Consider the following 20352-nt stretch of genomic DNA (forward strand, 5'->3'; position numbering starts at 1 on the left):
AAAGTCCCCTTCCTCCTGGGGCCACCCGCTTCTTGATTTTCCTGACACTTTCTCATTTCCCCTTGGAGCCCGCAGAAACCAGGCCAGTCCCACCTCGACAACAGAAACTTTCTCTTAAGGAAAGGGGGTAGTTTGGTACGGAACAGGGAGGTTGCTTGGATGCAAAGACACTGTGTCAAATGTTGTCTAGTGCAGAAAGGCATGGAAATGCATGTATTTCTACACAAAGAAGGAAGCCCTGAACATCTGTTAGGCTTAGAATTTTCAACAGTGATCTACACATAAACTCCTTAAGTGTTGCCTTTTATACTGGCACGTTAGAAGTTGTGGTAATGCTTATGGAAACTACATATGATTTAGAAAATAGTTGAAAAGAGATCATACACATAGGCCAAGTTCTGCCATTGCTGACAGAAAACAAGAGCTGAAAACACGCCCCCTGTGGGCTCTGCTGAGTGCCTCTGGCTGCAGGACTGAGGGGCTGTATTTTGTCTTTAGGTCTGAGCAACACAGAAAATATGAATGCAATTACGCGAGTGGGCTCAGTTTAAAATAGTCCCCTTTTCAGGGGCGCCTGGGTAGCTCAGTCGGTTGAGCGTCTGACTTCGGCTCAGGTCATGATCTCACACTCTGTGAGTTTGAGCCCCACATCGGGCTCTGTGCTGAGCTCAGAGCCTGGAGCCTGCTTCGGATTCTGTGTCTCCCTCTCTCTCTGCCCCTCCCTGCTCATGCTCTGTCTCTCTCTGTCAAAAATAAACATTAAAAAAAAATTTTTTTTTCAACGTTTATTTATTTTTGGGACAGAGAGAGACAGAGCATGAACGGGGGAGGGGCAGAGAGAGAGGGAGACACAGAGTCGGAAACAGGCTCCAGGCTCTGAGCCATCAGCCCAGAGCCCGACGCGGGACTCAAACTCACAGACCGCGAGATCGTGACCTGGCTGAAGTCGGACGCTTAACCGACTGCGCCACCCAGGCGCCCCTAAAAAAAAAAATTTTAAATAGTCCCCCTTTCCATCCTCACCGGCATGGCCGACTTGACTGGTCAGAAGTCTCGATTGTTTGGAGACTAAATGCAGCATGGATTGGAACAGGGATGAAACCTCCCAAGCCTTTGGCCCAAGGGACACTGTGAAGGTGTGACAAAACTGGCCACCATCCCCGTCAGGGCAGCCCAAATATAGCTCCCAGGCAGAGCCTGTGGGGACAGCCTGTAGCTGTCTGCTCATCCTGGATCTTACACAGACATCCCCCTACACCCCGCACCCAGAAACACCATTAGACAAGAGAAGTAAGGATGCCAAGTCATCAGCTTCCAAACCCAGCCAGTGTGATGCGTGGAAGCAGCGAGGGAGCAGCATGTCCTCCGCGATGATTTGTTGTAAATTACTAAGATGCATGAGCCTGACCCACACCCACCCCCCCCCACAACCTCACCCCCACCTTCTCCCCAACTTTGATGAAGGCATCCTCACTGATGCAGAATGTGCTCAGATAGAGTGCCACCTCCACCTCAGCTCTTCTAGAACATTCTTCTCCCTGAAAGGAAGTGAAAAGAAACCAGTCTGAACTCATAGATCAGGCTACTGTCTCGTTTTGGCGGGGGAGGAGGGTGCAGGTAGAAAAGAGGATTAGGAGCAGTTGCCTGGTACCTAGGTGTTGCTTCTAAACCACAGGCCTGGAGACACAAGCAGCCTGCTGGGGGGTGTCTGGAGCACGGACTTCCGGCCCGGGGCGTGCAGGCCACAGCGATAAGCCTCACTGACCCCCATACCGTTCTCGTAATTTTGTTTGCCAGCTGGCCGTGTTGCATATATAAAACGTGCGGCTTCATTCATTCTGCCCCCCGCCCTTTAAAAAGCCATTATCTTATTGTCCGAGGCCCCAAACCAGTAGGGCACCCAAGAGAGGCCTCATGTTTACTACAAGATTCAGGTTCCTAGCCCCCTGGTAGGAAGGCTGGCCTGACGAATTAGATGCAGAAAACAAGGCACTGCTCTCCTGAGGCCGCTGTCTTTGGGGAGAAGGGACTTTTGTGCTCACTTGGTTCTGTGCCTTTGTTTTCAAAATGAGGAACTCGAGGCCCAGTGAGGCCTAGGACCATCACTAGAATTTGCATCTCCGGTTTCTCAGTTTGGACTTCTGTCCACCCTTCTGCTTCTGCTCCCTCTGTTGTGTTTTGCATTCAGCATAGTCTTCTTGCCTTTAGGACTGCCTCTCCTTTTCCTCTGTAAACATCAATATGAAGTATATTTGCTTTGCTTTTCAGCCTTGCCTGCCCTCTGTGTGTCCAAAATAGCCAGCTGGAATTCATGAGAATGTTATGTCTTCAGATGTTTATAATCCAAAAGAATCCCTTATGGTTTTTTTATAATAAAACTACTTGGATGTCGGTATTTTATGTTGGAAAGGCGAGCCAAGTTCACAATGCAGCAATTACAATGCAATGCATTATGTATAATTTGTAGCGCACCCCAGGAGCAATGGTAAACCGTGAAATGCCGTCCTGGCCCCACAGCATAATTAGCAGGATCAAACGCTGTGCACAGAGAAGCACAATGGTTGTCGGCCGAGGTCAATAAAAGTAAGGAAAAGTTCTGATAAAAGCAATACACCCCAAATTATAGAAAGAGCAGCCCCTATATCAGGCTGCAAATATGTCAAAAGCCTTCACTGCTAATTGAAGAAACCTTTTGAGGTTTAACAGCTCATAAATTTGCGCTGGGAATGCCCTATTGTTCTGAGGTTATAAGTCTTGTCTTTGAAATTTAACAGTTGTACTTTTATATTGCATTTCTCCAAGAGTGCCATTGTAAACATGAAGGGTTTGCATTTTAACATAAATTTGAACAATGTGGTTTTAAAAGGGTTCGCCACATCAAAGCGAGGCTGTTTGGGCATGTTTTATAAATTCTTTTTTCTGTAGTATTTAAAGCTACAAATGACTCCTAGAAGTATGTTCCATTTATATCAGTCGTGTTGGTATAGTGTCCTCACCGGAGCTTTTACTGCCCTTATTTTTTTCTAACCTAAGAGCGTCTGAAAACCCGTCTAGGCCCTTTGCCAAGTCAGTTGCCCTTAATCTGCTATCTTCAGACCCATAGAAACAATTCTGGAAATGTGGTTATAGTTGGTCTAAATAGCAACAAATTTTGTGCCTTTTCATGGTCATCTTCTTTTTTTAACTCAAAATATCCACTATATCAACTTGCAATTTCTTCTTTTTTTTTTCATGTACCAATTATGGCCCCTCCTGTACCCTCATCGCCCCCATTGAAAAAAAAAAAAAAAACAACACTGATTTTTTTTTTTTTTTTTCCTGCTGAGCCACTGGTTGAAGTGGAAAAAGTTGGATGTTAAAGGGAGAGATGTGGGTGCTGGTTAAAGGGAGATGGGTGGGTGCCTCATGGAGGACAGAGAACACTGGGCTCAGATCCAGCCCCTCGTGTCCAGGCTATATTATGTGCTGGCTCTTGAGGCCTCAGGAAATCACACACCTTCTGGAGCCTCAGTTTGGCCATCTGTAAAATGAGGACAGTAGTTACTACCCTACCTCCTCCCTCCCTCCCTCCCTCCCTCTCTCTCATTCGTGCATCGGCTCATTTATTTATTCATCCCTGGAGAGAGAATGTGAACACAACCTCTCCCTGTTCTTACCCCCGCAGAGCTCAAAGCCCAGTGAGAACCCACATTATTGAAATAATGAGTCCTGTCCAATTACTAATGGGGGCACTGTGTGCTTTTGAAGGAAGGGGCCGTGTTCCTGTGAGAGCTTAGGGCAGAGGACCCTCACTGAGGGTTTGGGGTGGCAGGGGAGAGGGGTTGGGCACAATTTCCTGGAGACATGGTGTTTGAGCTGGTTGCTGGAGGAGGGAACTGGTGAGTGGGAGGTGACAGGGCAAGTGTACTGGACTGGGTGCAAACTTTGATGTTTGTACTTAAATAAAAGGAAACCCTTGGCAGGCAGAGGATGAACTTGATGAGGCACGTGCTTTCCAGAAGCTCTCCCACAACTGTGTGTGGAATGGCTGGTAGGAGGACCAGAGACGGTGTGGGGAGATCACTTGGAGGCTCAGACGCCAGTCCGGGCTCACGAGGCAGGTGGCTCAGACAGGGTTGGTGACGGGGAAGATGGAGAGGAAGGGAGGAGTTTGGGAAATGTTCGGGTTAAAATGACAGGATTCGGTGAGGGGTCCAAGAGGGGCAGGTGAGGAAGAAGGAATAGTCTCAGATGACTAGGGTCTGGGTATGTGTGACTAACTGGCTGTAGGGTGGGGACGTACCCAGGATGGGGCAGCCTGGAAGGGGGGTTATTAGTATAATAATCAGGAGCCACTTACCTGTGATTGTTTGGGGCCAGGTGGTGAAACTCTTCAGTTCATTCATTTCTGAACACATCTGTGAAGCAGATTTCTGCCCTGCACAGATAAGAACATCAGGTCTGTCTGGCTCCAGAAGTCATTCCCTCTCTCTGTCCCCTGCCAGAGCCACGTGGCCGAAGGGCACTTCACTGAAACACCAGTGTCCACTGTGGGTTTGACTAGGGAGGTGTGGGTTATGCAGGATGAAATGCCTAAGAGAGAAAATAAGACGGGGTGCCTGGGTGGCTCAGTCGGTTGAATGTCTTTCAGCTCAGGTCATGATATCACAGTTCCTGACATCCAGCCCCACTTTGGTCTCTGCACTGACAGCACAGAGCCTGCTTGGCATTCTCTCCCTCTCCCTCTGCCCCTCCCCTGCTTGTGCATGCACACTTGCTCTGGCTCTCAAAATGAATAAACTTAAGGAAAAAAAATTAGCCAGGTAGTAGGAACAGACCGTCGAGAGTCCTGACTTCTGGTTCTGCCCCCGTAGCTGCACAAAACAGGAAAACCATTTATCCTCTCTGCACTTCTGTTTCCCATCTCCAAAATGAGCCGACTGGATACCACCACCCCAAATGACCCCCCTCCCTTCTCTGAAAACCCATGATTTTTACTGTGGACTGGATGCATCTCACCCCAAACCTCCTGTCCACACTTGACTCCTCAGAGCTTCCTTCTTAAAACCATAGACAGGCCTTCCAGCACTAGCTTTTAATCTGTCCGCAGCATGCACGAGATACTTCCAAAAAGGCTCAGAGAGCAACATAGTCCTCCCCTTCATCTAGCTCCTCTGTTTTCCAAGATAAGCCAAATTCTAGACTCCTAACTTGGCCAGTAAAGTTCAAAAAATTTAGTCCCAATGTCTCCCTTAATGCTCATAAAGTAAGTTTTATATTCCTAGAGATTATTAACAGTCCTGTAAGAGTAAGTCACTTTTTATTGTTATGGAGTATCTCTTCTCTGCTAAGAGGCCATTTTAGAGTCATTTCTGAACAGTTCTAGGTCAGGATGAGGCAGTTAGAGGCAGGCTGTTTGAATGGTATGAAAACCGTCTGAGAAAGCCCCCAGGCCTTCCTGAGGCTGGGAGGGTTTGTTTATTGGAGATGTTTAAGTCTCGGTGTGTGTGTACGTGTGTGCATGTGCACCCACATGCACGTGTCCGTGCACATGCACACATCCACACGCTCTCTTAGATGGGGCACAAGGTCAGAATGTGGTGGGAGTGAGTTAATCAGACCTAAAAGAACACGCAAAGAGTGGCAGTTAGGCTCAGGGTTAGGCTAAATACCATCGAATACAGAAAGAAGCATGTTTTGAAAACGGCCGCCACGCTTGTGGGATCGTTTATCATGTCACAGAAATCCACAGCCCGCACAACTCCAGGTGGACTCTGACCTTCAGGAAGAACTTCTTGGCTCTTAAGCTCTGAGAGCAAGGCTCCTGTGTATTTGTGATGCCCCGATGGCCTCTCAGCTGCCCACCTCAACGGGCCGTATCCACCCAGAAAGGCTCAGCACTTGTGCTCTCCTCCCCTTCCATGGTGCCTGTGCCCTCCTAGAGGAGCCCAGCCCAGTGGTGGCCATTCAGAAGTCATGGTGATCGTACATCCAATAGAGTGTCATTCTTCTTTCATGTATGCTCACCTCCTCTCTCCTGCCTTTTTTATTTAACCACCCGGCCACTGTCCTCACATTGTTTTAGCTCCTCATGGCTGTTGCTTCCCTGTGACGCCCTCAGCCTGGCCCTGCCGACTGCGACCCTTGGACACCAGCCATGCCACACCCCATCGCAGAGGCTCTCATCACTTTGTCCTCCTCTCATCCCACCTTCGAGAAAAGGATTCCAGGCAGCTTTCGGCTCTCATGAGAGCATTGAACCACGATGTTCTCTTGGCCATCAAAAATCTCAGGGACAGTTTCCTAGGTCAGGGATGTTTTGTAATTATGCATTGATATCAGTATCTCTGGACATGTGGTTATGCACTAATCTGGCTTATGATATTTGAAATGCAGAAATAATTTGAATTTTTGGAGTCTTTAAGATGCATTCAGTTTAGATGTACCCAATACATCTCCTATCTTGGCCTGCTTCTAGCTACTGAAAGTTCTCTAAGGTATCATGAATCCCAGAGCCCAGGAAAAGGAATTCCTAGAGGAATTCCTAGAGGAACCCATAGAGGAAATTCCTAAGGAATTTCATAGAAGAAACAAATATACGGCATTGTATTCTTAAGCCTGGTGTGTGCATAGCCTCCTCTCACCTGTTCCTCATCCATGAATGTCTAGGGTTTGGGAGCTGGTTGGGGGCCAAGGCCAGAAACCAAGATTCCCAGACCTTGAAATTCCCTACCTGGCACCATGTGTCTCCATTTCTGTCAGCGCCCTCTGGCCCCATTGTTCCGGCCTGGTCACCCTGACTCCCTCTCTCTGCTCAGCCCTGATGGCACAATTAGTTGTTCTTTGTCCATGCACCAAACATTTGTGATACACCCACCACGTACCGGCCCACCAGGGATCCAGAGGTGAATCGTTCTGTTCCGAGGATTGGGTGAGGGGCAGTGGGCCAATTTCATCTACACTAATGTTAGGGCTAACAGAATCTCTGGGACAATACCATAATTGTATTTGTTATAATCCTCTGGAGAGCCAGGTTACAATGATACCTTACTTTTAAAGCCCACATCATCTAGGATTGAGCATAAACAACCCAAGAAACCACCAGAGTCTCTGACTCATGAAAAATGTGACAAAAGACCAACTTCTGTAAACTCAGTGGCCATAAAGGTGCTCGTGGCCAAGGCCAGACAAACTCCCAGAATACATTTTGGCATTGCTGTGATCAAAGTTTCATATAATGAGGCCGGTGACTCACTCTCGGTGCTTGAGAAAAAGAAATGCAGATTCCTGGGTCCCACCACAGATACTGGGCTGGGATCTCCCAAGTTACAGCCTAGAATCTGCCTCTCACCAAGCTTCTCTCCATCAGACTTTGGGACTTCCTGCTCTAGGGCCAGTATCTGGCCTTTGGTGCTTCATTATGCCATGTTTCTCGCAGGACTGTGACATGGAAGCATTGGGTCGCTGTGGCCACTGAGCCTGGGGACCAGCCATCCCAACCCCCTTGCCTCCCGAGACTCCTCGTTTCCCCTGACACACTCAGTTACCTGCAGTGGTTTGTCCAGGGAGAGCTGGACTTGACCCCTGAGTAGTCGCTGTCAGCAGAGGTTGTCAACCCAAGTTCCCTTGTCCCTTTCCAAAGTTCTCACATTAGCTCTCCACATTTTTTTCCTTATCCCGTGATTTCTTGGGATGATGTTTATTTGTATTTTTTTTCATTCCCCAAGGCTAAACGGTGTTTTCAGAAGATTGAGGTTTCTGAGTGAAATATTGTCTAATTTTAAATGGGCTGTGATTTCAAAAGTCAATGAAAACATTATTTTGGGCCTTTGCTTCCAGAGCTGAAACTTGAGCTGTCTCTGATTTGAAACTCGAGGGAGAGGGAGTGAGGAAAAAAATGAAGTAGGTCTAAATGTCATCACAGACGCGTCTCTGTTCCTCTGTGTGAACAGGGGCTTTGAAAGCCCAGGCGAAAAGCAATAGCATTAGGGGGCTTGTCACTTCTGAGCGAAGGGCCTCCCCCTGCACGCGAGACGGGGGTGGGGGTGGACTACGCACCTGGCATTTTATCCCCTGGGGCCGGGGGAGCTGGTGGCCCAGGCAGTGAGGAGCCCACTATCTCAGGCAGGGCCTTGTCCACCAGGGAGCCCCTCTCGGTATCCCTCCAACCCCTGGGGACTGTCCAGCCGCAGAGACAGCCAGACCACCAATTACCAAGCCGCCAGCTTCAAAGACCCCTTCGTGGCCCCTCTGGGCCTGGGCTGGCCAGGACAGCAGCTAAGTGTCTGAGGTCATGGGCTAAGGAATTGAAAACATCCTCCAGGGAGGAGCCATGGATGCTGGAGTTCTTTGCAGATTTCCAGGACTCACAGAACACTCCGTTTATAAGTCCTGGCCCTGCACGCGCGGAACCGCTGCATCAGGCACAGTCGTATGGCCCTTGTTTATCTCACTTCCTCCCTCCTGCTATTCTGCTGGGGCGGTACAAGGAGAGGGGGCAGAAGGAAAGAAGACTGGGGGCAAGTATAAGTGGCGTTGGGGTGACAGTGTGGACCGGGAAACATTACCGCTTTGGTTAGGTTTTAAAATAAGTCGTTTTTAGTATCACTGCATCCAAGGTTGTCTTATTCCCACAGATTGTGTTTGTTTACCTCTTCTAACCTGGAGTTAGGGGGATACAGACCCTTGCAGTAAAAAGCCCTCCGTGATGCAAAGCAGTAAGCACAGTAGCAAGAGTGGATTCTGAGTCTAGAGCCGGTTAAAATATCCAACTCCGCATCCACGTCCATAACCACGTCTAACCCTCTCTGAGTGCCTCGTCCGTCTCCTCCTCTGCTCTGGAAGAAGTCTGATGTGACAGAGAAACTGCTAGATGCTGGCAGATAATCCAGACCATCTAGACAATAAACAGCTCCATAATATTCAGTGCGGCAGCCTCTGTAGAGCCCATCTGTTTCAAAATAACCCCAGTTCTGCTTACGAGGCGGAATGCTTTGTTGACTGGAATTTGCCCTAGTTTTCTTCAGTGGACTCCGTGTCACAGGCCTCTGGGTCCACCTGCTGGCAAGTGTAAAAACTGGAAGCAAACCCAAGGTGGATATTTTTAGTTGAAAGAAAAATCTAAGCTGTAGCTCATTGGTTCCCCAGAGCTACTGTAGGTCCGAATCACCTGGGAGCTCATTAAAAATACAATGGCCTGGGCTCCATGCCAAGCCTACAGAATCGGAAACTCTCTCCAGCCCTCGTGGTGATTCATACATTCACACCAGTGTTGGAGCCCCTTCACCTGGAATCCAGGGACCTGGGGCCCAGTGAAGGTCAGGGACGACCCCCACCCTATCCAGTCATTCCCCAACAGGTGGCCAAGCCTCCTTGAAGTACCCACTTCTTCCATTTTATCCTGGTCATTCCTGGAGAGACTCAAAGCTTTATTCCCTCGGAACTCATCAGACAAGTTTAAAAAGTGGAGGAATGTGGCAAACACTACTTAACCAAGTACTCAAGGTTACCCGCCCCCCCCCCCCCCAGTGGCTAGTCATGTTGATAGCAGGAGCCCCGGCTATGACAGGATGGGAAGAGTACTTGACCTCTGTGACTTCTTCTTAAGATCCATAACCTCAGTCTAAGCATGAGGAAAAACATAAGACAAACCCAACTGAGGGACATTCTACAGGCTACCTGGCTGGACTTCCTCAAGATGGTCAAGGTCATAAGAAGCAAGAAAAGATGGAGAAGTTGCCACAGGCCAGAAGAGGCTAAGGAGACATGACAACTAAATGTTCCAAACGGATCCTAGTACAGAAAAAGGAAATTAGTGGGAAAACTGGTAAAAATCCAAGTGAAACCTGCAATTTAGTTCGTAGTAATGCACCCATCCCTATAAATGATCCCTTACCTTTGACCACGATACTGTCATAACGTAAGCTGTTAACATTAGGGGAATTGAATCATCTCTGTTATCTTTGTAACTTTGCTGCAAATGTAAAACTGTTCCAAAATAAAAAAGTTTACTGAAAATTAAAATGTCAGAGTGGAGGGGCACCGAGATAGACCCGCTGAGCTGGAGGACATTGTCAAGGAGCATAGCACGGCCAGTTGTGTGTCCAGATGCCAGAAGTCACCGACAGGCCGGCCAGCAGGGCAGGCGGGATCCTCCAGAGTGAGCCACCCGGGCTGCAGGCAGTAAAGGCCGGTGGCTGGTGTCTCCCATTGCAGTCTTAGCCCAGCCAGCCTGATGTCTCACTGGGAACCGGACAAGTCATGGCATCTCTGTGCAGGGGGGCAAAATGTCTAGCCCAGCACCTTCATGGCACAGATGAGCCCAACACCTGGAGGGTTGGGAGCAGGGGCTGGGGGGTGTGGGGGGGCCTGGGGAATGACTTGTCCAAGGTCCTGGCAGGGTCAGGATGTGAGCCCAGGTCTGGTGAAGCATCTTTTTTTTCCCACGGCAGTTCTCAGTGATTTGATACACCGCCTGCAACAGAATCACTTGGGTGCTCATTAAAATGCAGCTTCTTGGGCTCCAGCACAAGAATCTCTACCAGTGGGATCTCGTAATCTGTGTTTTTAACCAGTTTTCCTTTATGATGTTCACTAGTGTTTAAGGACCACAGCAGCATACTGGGCAACTCTCCAGTGAGTGGTGTCTCCGAGACCGTCTGGCTTTGTCCAGACATCTTGCATTGGCCCCGTTGAAGGGCCGGGACCCCGACGGTGACTTCCACCTTCAGTGGCCAGTCGGTTGCTGTGGGGTGGTAACTGTGCTCACAGGGCTGGGGCTGCTGAAAGCCAGGAAGGGAAAACACCACGGCCACTCTTTAGGGTGAAGGTCATAGCAAGTGGCAGGCAAGTGGGGCCAGAACTCTATGTGTCTCGGGAGGAGGCAGTTTTTTATCTTGTCAAGCTCAATTTACTATAGTTTATTCTTTTACCTACTGTCCTTTTTTAAAAAATGTTTTAATGTTTATTTATTTTTGAGAGACACACAGAGCATGAGTGGGGGAGGGGCAGAGAAAGAGGGAGACACAGAATCCGAAGCAGGCTCCGGGCTCCAAGCTGTCAGCACAGAGCCCAATGGTGGGGCTCGAACCCACTAACTATGAGATCATGACCTGAGCCGAAGTCGGACTCTTAACCGACTGAGCCACCCAGGTACCCCTGTCCTCTCCTTTTTTAAATAATGAAATTAAAAGTTATGAAAATTAAAAAAAAAAAAAAAAAAAAGATCAAGAAGCATGAGGAGTTGGCAGAAGGACTTGTATCCGGGCTCTGAAGAAGCCACTAGAAGCCCCTTCCTGCCTGTGGGTCTCCCCACTGGTGAGCCCCCGCCCAAGAGAGAAAGGCCAGAGGGTCAGGCTGACAAAGGGCTGAGGAGTCCAGAGCCTGGAGCAGAGAGCCATCTGGACCTGGGCAATCCTGTGACGCCCCTGAGGGTCCCCAGAGCGGGGTCCGGCAGAGATGCAGGCCTGGTGGGGCGAGCTCAGCAGCTGCCCCCTCTGCACACGGGTGTGGAATCTCCATCAGAAATGTCCTGTCGGCAGCCGCCCCCTGAGGCCAAGTGGACACGCTGGCCCCGGAGCTTCTGAGAAGACTGTGGAGTTTTCATTTCCCGAAGGGTCTTCATCTTTTTCCTAGCCTCTCCCTGCTCACGTACCTACGTTTTTTATCAGAACGCGCTCCTTCCGCACAGATGGGAAGTCCTACCTTCGGTTCCTTTTTGTCGGCTGTAAAGCGTGTTCTCCCACCTGTGTCTCAAGACAAGACCCACGTGTGGTTTCTGTCACCCCAACCAGACACGTCGGGCCCCTCATCTGTGCTAGGCAATGCGAATGCAGAAGTGAGAGACCTCTGCCCTCAGGGAGCCCTGTGTTTAGTTTTCCAAGAGTTTGTACATATTTGTCCAGTGAATAACCCTACATGGTTTTGAATTGGGGGGGGGGGGATACAGTCCTGAAGTATACAGATATTCTTAGACATAGTCAACCTCTTCTCAATTTCCAGAATCAGCTGATAGGATGGCTAAACGGAGGTACCTACAGACTGCTGACCAAATGGCATTTTGGTCAAAGAAACACTTTAGATCAAGGAAAGTTTGGAACATTCTAAAGCATCATTAAATGTATGAAAAAAGTGTTTGAAAATCATCGTTAGTGTCATGAAAATCTCATGATAAAGTGTTGAGACAGTGATGGAATTTTCAAAGGATTTAAGACAGATCTTAAAAAGAGGAAAGTTTTTTAGTATTAAAATTCACATTCATTTGTTTAAACAAAAATTCCATGAACAACCCAAGTGTCCGTCAATAGACAAATGGATAAAGGAGATGTGATATAATATATAATGGAGTGTTATGGGCGCCTGGGTGGCTCAGTCGGTTAAGCATCCGACTTCAGCTCAGGTCATGATTTCGTGGTCTGTGAGTTTGAGCCCTGCATCGGGCTCTGTGCTGACAGCACGGAGCCTGGAGCCCGCTTCGGATTCTGTCTCCCTCTCTCTCTCCCTGCTCACGCTCTGTCTCTCTGTCCCTCAAAAATGAATAAATATTTTTTAAAAATTTAAATACATAATGGAGTGTTAGCCATAAAAAAAAAAAAAAGGCTGAGGTCTTGCCATTTGTGACAACATGGATGGACCTACACAGGGCATTGCACTAAGTGAAATAAGTCAGAGAAAGACATATGATTTCACTTATGTGTGGAATCTAAAAAGTAACTGAATAGACCAAAAGCAGAAACAGACCCATAAATACAGAGAACAAGTTGCTGGTTGCCGGGGGGGGGGGGGGGGGGGGGGGGGGGGGGGGGATGGGCACATGGGTGACAGGGAGTGGGAGATACAGGCTTCCTGTTACGGGATGAGCACGTCATGAGGCTAAAAGGCACAACACAGGGAATATAGTCACTGGTAGTGACTGGTAGTCACAATACGGATAGTATTGTAATAGCGTGGTATGGTGACAGACGGGGGCTCCACTGTGGTGAGCACAGCATCATGGACAGGACTGTTGAATCACTAGGTCGTACACCTGGAACTAGTCTAACATCACGTGTCAGCTACACTCAAGTTGAAAAGTGTCATATGCCAGTGACTGCTAATGACAGGTGGACGCTCAGCCTCTCCTTCCTCCCTTGATGCTCCTCCAGAGCAGTGAGGTAGAAAGTGCATCGAAAACTGTTTGTGTAAGAAGTTACAAACTGTTCTCTTGTGTATATTACTTGATGGTGAACTACCAAGGCTGCCCTTTGCGGTTGGGCCCGTTGCTAAAACGATACCTCGTCAAAGGAGATCCTAATCCCAGGTCCCTTCAATAACCCAAGAGTGGTTACTGTTTACACTGAGTCTTGTCCAAGGCAGAGGCAGACTTCAGATCCTGTCTCCAAGTCACGATTAAGGCAATAGTATTGTTCAGGTTTACAGAGTCTGGTTTGGGATTAAGGAAAACACTCACACACGTCAAATCTAGAGCAGAGTAGAAAGGGGCCTTCCTGGGATGGAGTCCTGACTCTGCCACTGACCCAGCTGTATAGTCTTGGCAAGTTACTTGAAATCTCTAAGCCTCAGTTCCTCTGTCTATAAATAGGGAAGTTCCACTTGGGGGCACAGGTAGAATAAAAACCACATACACAGTGTGGATCACAAACATAAAAGGAAACCACTCACAAAGGTTACATAGTATGAATCCATTTATGCATGAAAATAAAGGAGTCTCCACTGGTCAGAAATCAGGGTTATGGGTTCTCTTTAGTTGGGAGCAGTGACTTAAAAGGGCACATGCAGAGATTGACGAGTGTCGGAAATGTTCTGTATTTTTTTTTAACGTTTATTCCTTTTTGAGAGACAGAGACAGAGCACAGCTGGGGTGGGGCAGAGAGAGGGGGAGACCCGGAATCTGAAGCAGGCTCCAGGCTCCGAGCTGTCAGCGCCGAGCCCAGTGTGGGGCTCCAACTCACGAACCATGAGATCATGATGTGAGCTGAAGTTGGACGTTTAACTTCAGGTGCCCCAGAAGTGGTCTGTATTTTGATCTAGATATTGGTCCCACATGTTCAGTTCATGAAAACTAATCAAGCTGTGCACTTTTTAAAAAGGAGGGAGAATAAGAAGGGTGAGCATTTAGTAATGGCCCAACAGATGTTTCTTGTCTCCGGAACTTTCTGTTCCAGAGGTCAGACTGTACATTGTCTATATTGGAAGAAACACTAGACCTGACCTAGTAGACCCAATATTTTAGGTTACTTGACTTGCTCACTGAATTATAGCCTGTTTATTGTAAGTCTGTTGTAGCCCTAAAGATTTCCAAAATTAACTGACTTCAGGTCAGAGAGGCAAAGTAGCCATTGAGTGGATCTCCATTTCAAAGCTTCTCATTTTGAGATTCCAGATAGAAGTTCAAAACCAAGAAATCCCCACTGTGGCTGACTCGATTGGTTGAGGAGTAGAAATGGGAATATTTTCCCTCTCAAGTCACTTCTAAGTGTTACCTTACTTGTAAACCATGATGATGCTTCCATTTGTATGGAGTTATGAGGTTTTAGGTGAACTTCAGACTCTTTTTAAAGAGATAGACAGACAGACAGACAGATAGATATGTATTATAATTAGTGACTCAAAAAGTAAAGTGGTCTTATGTCCTTAAGTATCTCCCCTTTTCAGAGAATGTCTTGCCAAATTGTTAGGATTTCTTCCAGCCTTGTTGGTCGTTGTCAGTAAATGACTTAGCAACCGTCCTTTCAGAAGGCATTTTGGAAGCTTTGTAATTCATGGAATTCTAATAAAGTAACCTTAAAAGAGACCATGTGGATCCCATGCTGCTGCCCTCATTTGACAATAGAAATCCCTGAGAACACTGGTGATTTATTTAGAGGTTTCCTGGTTGTTGTTGGGTTTTTTGTTTTTTTTTTTTTTTTAAGTGATTGCCTCTTTAGCTCCCTACTGTAAGGGAAAGATACGCCATCCTGTGACTCACATCAGTCTAATTTCACTGAATCGTACAGTGTGCTCATCAGATCATGGGCAGGATCTGTGAATACCAGCAAATTAAACATCTCTATTTACAGGGATGGCGCACGGGAGGGAAAATGGCCATCAACTCATGGTGCTCTTTTTAGCAATTCTTATCTGGATGTAATTGCAGAAGTTACTGCATTATACATAAGGGTAGAGAACTGAAAATTTTTCCATCAAGAACCATGAATCAATAAATCTTATGATCTCACTACTGGTGCTATAATTGAGCTAAATCATCTTAAACGGGGCACTGTTCCTGAGGTTCTTTGAAGCATGCTCGCTGTTTCTCTGAGTAACATTGAGGGCTGACCTCCATTTACAAGGACACGGAGGCAGGGCTCATAAATACTAATACTCTGTACCAAGTTCACCAGAGCAAGGCTGTCTCACCCAGGCCTGTAAATGTTCAGTGCGTGATTTAACTCGGCAGAAAAGAAGGAGGTCTTGGCTGGGCCCGCCAGCTTTCCCAGGGACTGAAAAGTCTCCTCTGTTGTTACAAAAGATGCTGTTAACTGGAGGTTGTTAATTACCTTTTTCCTTTTTGTATCTGTTTCTTAGAAGGCAAATATTTAGTAAGCAGCAACTCCACATTTTATACAAAATGCTGCCAAACGGGCCTCCAATAGAATTGGGCACTGTCTTTTAAGAAATCATTTTATTTTGTGTCTTCCACCAAGTTACTTAACGATACTAACAAGTAGACATGTGGCACGTGACTCATGATGGTGGTAGAGATGAAAAATTATAACAACCAGCACTCATCAGGCACTGCCTGCGTGCCTGGGGCTCAGCTAAGCATTTTATTTGTAGCATTTCTTTTCTTGCCTCTCGACAGCCCAGCAAAGGAATCCCTCTTTATTCCTATTTTATGGATAGGGGAGCGAAGGCCTAGTGAAGATAACCAGCTTGCTCCGGGATGTGTAGCTATGAGTGGAGGAGTCGGGATTTCGTCCCTGGTGGTCAGACCTCACAGTCTTGGAAGGGACCCAGCCATCACCTGTTTGAGCAGCCTCCCCTCACAAAGGAGCCTACTAGAACCTGCAAAGTGGAGACTGGCCTGGGGTGTCCCCTCCGGTTCCAGGGAGGGCTGGAAGCATCCGATGACATCCTACGAACACCTTTCCCATCACGTCCCCGGGGATGGGGGCTGTACCTTCTCCCACCACCCAGCTGAGGCCCGTCCACACCTTTGCCAAGCGCTTAACAAATGGTACAGGGGCACCTGGCTGGCTCAGTTGGTTGAGCATGTGACTCTTGGTTTCGGCTCAGGTCGTGATCTCGAAGTTTGTGGGTTCGAGCCCTGCATCAGTGCAGAGCCCGCTTGGGATTCTCTCTCTCTCCCTCTCTCTCTCTCTCTCTTTATCCCTCTCTCTCTCTCTCTCTGCCCCTTCCTCTCCCTCTGTCTCTCTCAAAATAAATAAATACACTTAAAAAATGTAAGTACATATTGTAAACATTTCTAAGACCCTTTGAGAAATGCCTTGTAGAGCCCCGTGGAGGCTGTGGAGAGAAGTAAAAGACCATATGACATAAGTGGAAACTCTAGAAACACAGAAACAGTTTTAAGAGTAAATGAAAAGCAGGGGGTGGAAGACGAAGCTTAGCTGAGACTTGAATGGATAGCAGAGGCCTTGCTGGCCCAAAGCACAGGCTTTCAATACCCATAAAATCGGGCCTGATTACAAACCGGGTTTTACTGTTACAATCCGGGCCCTCTGGTGGTCCTGGAAAGTTAGGAATTTCAGGGGCCCCTGTGGGAGCCTTGTAGTCATATCTGTGGTGACAGCAGAGTCGTGTGGAGTTGAGGGCTCAAGGCTGGACCTTCCTTTTCTATTTCCAAATGGGAGGAGCTCCCATGTCTGCGTGGGTTTGGGTAGGAGCTCACCAGGATGGCGTCAGAGGTGACAGCCGGTGTAGCGGTAGTGGGAAAGTGGGTAGACGTGACCTCGTGTGTGTCCCCAACACTCTGTGAGCCAGTTTCCTCATCTGTAAACTTGGGGTCCTGAAACTGGGAGTGAAAGCTGACTGAAATAGGGCACCTTAGAAAAGCTCTAGGAGCAGAAGAGTGATCCTTGTTCCCCTGATGGGAGTTCTCTTCTTGCTTACGCGGCACTTCCGTTGGCTCGGCCCCGCCCTCCCCGACTGCCCCTGGAGCCCAAGTGCACGTGTGCGAGCTGCTCGTTTTGCGGGCCCCAGGAGCCCCCACGGCCTACAGCTCTGAGCCCTTCCCTGCGTCTCCCTCCATGGAAGCCTCAGCTCTCCACCTTTCTGCTCTGGACACCATGATTCCCTTTGGGAGGCCAAGCACTCCTGCCGCTTCCACGGGCTCATGCCCAGTGGCCCAGGCTCCACCTGCCACGTTGAACTTGCCCCTGACCCCGCCCACAGCTCTGCTGCTCGCTCCCCGCCGCGCTGGTAGGGGTGTCACTACTGGCCTTCACTCCCAAGTGCCTTATTGTTGCAAACAACTGTTGAAGGGAAAGCAGGATTTGGATCTCCTCTCATGAAACAGTTTCAGGCAATAACCTAGTGGTAATTGGATTCATGAGTTTCTCTGTAATGTCAGGCATTTGCCACTTGGAAACAAAGACAAAATTCCTTTTCAAATACATATATAGCAAAAATCGTATCCAGTTAAACTTTTCATCTTTTTTTTTTAAATAACTTTTTTAATGTTTGCTTATTTTTGAGAGAGAGAGAGAGAGTGAGTGTGCGAGCAGGCGAGGGGCAGGGAGGGAGACGCAGAATCCGAAACAGGCTCCAGACTCTGAACTGTCAGCACAGAGCCTGATGCGGGGCTTGAACCCATGAACCACGAGATTATGACCCAAGTCACAGATGCTTAACCAACTGAGTCACCCAGGCGCCCCTAGACTTCATGAACTCTTTATGGTGGAAGTCTTATGAGCCTGTACTGTGTTTGAATGCCATCCTTAATGAAGGTTGATAAATTGGCATATATTGCTCTGAACCAAAAAGCCTTCGAGTAGAGCTTGGCCAGCAGGAGTGAGTATGAAGCTAGGCCTGCCCAGTTGACATTTAGGTTTTCTAGTCAGGAATGGCCACAGGGTGTCCAGGAGGGGTAATTCTCCCATGGTCTCAAAAGGAAGGGAGAACCAGATAAGCCTAAGTGTTAGGGAAGCAAAAAAATGAAAAAAAAAAAAAAAAAGTTACCTTTTGACTGCCGTTTCAAAATTTCTCATCATTTGACAGCTGAAATTCCTGTTGTGGAGCTTTTTTTTGAGATATTATTGACGTACAGCATTGTGTAAATTTAAGGTGTGCAGGGGTACCTGGGTGACTCAGTCAGTTGAGCGTCCAACTTCGGCTCAGGTCATGATCTCGCGGTTCGTGAGTTTGAGCCCCACGTCGGGCTGTGTGCTGACAGCTCAGAGCCTGGAGCCTGCGTGGGATTCTGTGTCTCCCTCTCTCTCTGCCCCCTCCCCTGCTCGCACTCTCTCTCCCTCAAAGATAAATAAACATTAAAAACTATTTTTAAAAAACTTAAGGTGTAAAACATGTTGATTGAATACACTTATATATTGCAATATGATTACAACAGTAGCATCAGCCAACATTTTTATTGTGTCAATATTTACCAGTTCTTCTTTGTGTTGAGAACAGTTGATGTAGCCTCTTAGCAACTTGGAAGTTTCCAATACAGTGATATTGACTGCAGGCACAGTGCTGTACATGAGATCTCCAGGATTTATTTACTCACTACAAGTTTATACCCTCACTTCTTCCACCCCCAGCCCTTGGTAACCGCCATGTACTCTCTGGTTAGGAGTTCAGTTTTTCAGATTCCACGTGTAAGTGACATCATACAGTATTTGTCTTTGCGAGCAGGTTAATTTCTCACTGCTTTCTCCAACTCTTTTTCATCTTGGGCTCCACAATGGTCATATCAATGTATATTACCTGGGAACACCTTGGAAAAGGTGCCAGTCTTAGAGAATGAGCAGAAAGCCTTTTGCACTGATGATTTCCGTGGTCCTCCATTTGATTTTCAGATGTTAAGCCTGCATTTTTGTCTGCTATCCCAGATAATCGGCCAGCGTGGTAATCGGGCCCTTGCTGTGTGGTCTTGGATGCTCAGTGGTGTTTGTGTGTTTCACGCAGACTTGATTCTCACTGGCTGGGGTGCAGGTGGCAGGGTGCTGCAGGAGGCAGCCGGGCAGAGGCAGGGAGAGGGGGGTACCCAAAGGTTGCTGAAGAGAAACTAATCAGCATACTTGGTGGGGAAGTTAGACACAGTGACAAATTACCTCTGGACATAAAAAATAAAATAAAATACAGCGAAATGAAATGGAAAAAATAAAATAAAATAAAAATAAAATAAAATATAAAGCCCTTGAGACATTGTAGAAGCTAGATGATGCAAATTATGAAGCATGATGGAAGAAAAAATGAAAATGGGGAGATTTGTCAAGAATCTTCAAAAGGACTGGATTAGACTCCTAGACTGGACCCCACTAAAAAGATTTACTTGATGCTGAAACGTAGTATTGACAGCTGAAGTTGAAATATGTTTGTTACATTTCTGCTTCGTGCTGAAACAAAGATGACACCCCAGCCATCTGTCTTCTCTCCCCCTTGAAAGCCTAGGAAGCAATACCCTGTAAATGTCAGAACAATGGATGGGCAGTGTTTGAGTCTCCCTTGTGTTTTCTCACTACAGGAAACAGCCCCCCGGGTCCCCTGCCCTACGGGTTCCGTCTCTCACCAGAGGAAGAAATGAGGAGGAAGCGGCTTCACAGATTTGACAGCCACTGAGGGGGCAGGGCATCCTGGGCAAAAGCGGTCCAGTTGTGTGATCATTGCCTGTGTGGCTCATCATTTCCCAAGCCCCTGCTTGAACCAAAAGCACAGTACAGCTTTGTCTCACATCTGCCTCGGCTCGTCACCCCGTGGCCCCTGTGGGTCTCCATCCACCAGCAGATTGACTTGTCTTGAAACCAGACTTCTGGAAGCAGCCCACGGCTCTCTGGGCCCTTCTCCCGGCCTCCTCCTGTGTCACAGGCGGAAGGTCCATTCCTCCAGGCAGGGACCGCTTCCCACACTCCCTCCTGGTGTGGCCAGCCCGGCGGTGCCTCTGCCTCGTTCCGGTTTTGAAGACTGTGACTTTCAGCAGCGTGGAAGGTCAGGCCCCCCCCCTTCTGTCCGGCGTGCCCAGTGCGGGGCTTGGCGGGAAGAGAGAAGCCATGCCTCGGCCTCCTGACACGTGGCCGCGATGACTTGGCTGCTGTAAGAGTGTGTTGTCCGCTCGCCCTTGCCCGAGCACCTCGGCCTCTTGGGGGCCCACGTGCGGGTGGCGTTGACAGCGTACTTGACTTGTTCTTCCATTGCTCTGTCTTTAGAGAACGT

General features: G+C 48.0%; 1 protein-coding gene across 5 annotated transcripts in view; it reads left to right on the forward strand.

The window, feature by feature from the left end:
* The window catches only part of RHBDD1 (rhomboid domain containing 1), a 134260-nt gene extending 114234 nt beyond the window's left edge, over positions 1–20026 (forward strand). For 4 of the 5 annotated variants that reach the window (XM_045481505.1, XM_045481506.1, XM_045481503.1 and 1 more), the window contains one exon: positions 19667–20026. In XM_045481505.1, coding sequence (XP_045337461.1) covers positions 19667–19761 — 95 coding nt within the window. In that variant the 3' untranslated portion in view covers positions 19762–20026. The remainder of the gene's footprint in view (positions 1–19666) is intronic. The other variant, XR_006713196.1, reaches the window with a different exon arrangement.
* The last annotated feature ends 326 nt before the right edge of the window (positions 20027–20352 follow it).

This window comes from Leopardus geoffroyi, chromosome C1 (assembly GCF_018350155.1).
Source record: "Leopardus geoffroyi isolate Oge1 chromosome C1, O.geoffroyi_Oge1_pat1.0, whole genome shotgun sequence".
Lineage (NCBI taxonomy): Eukaryota > Metazoa > Chordata > Mammalia > Carnivora > Felidae > Leopardus > Leopardus geoffroyi.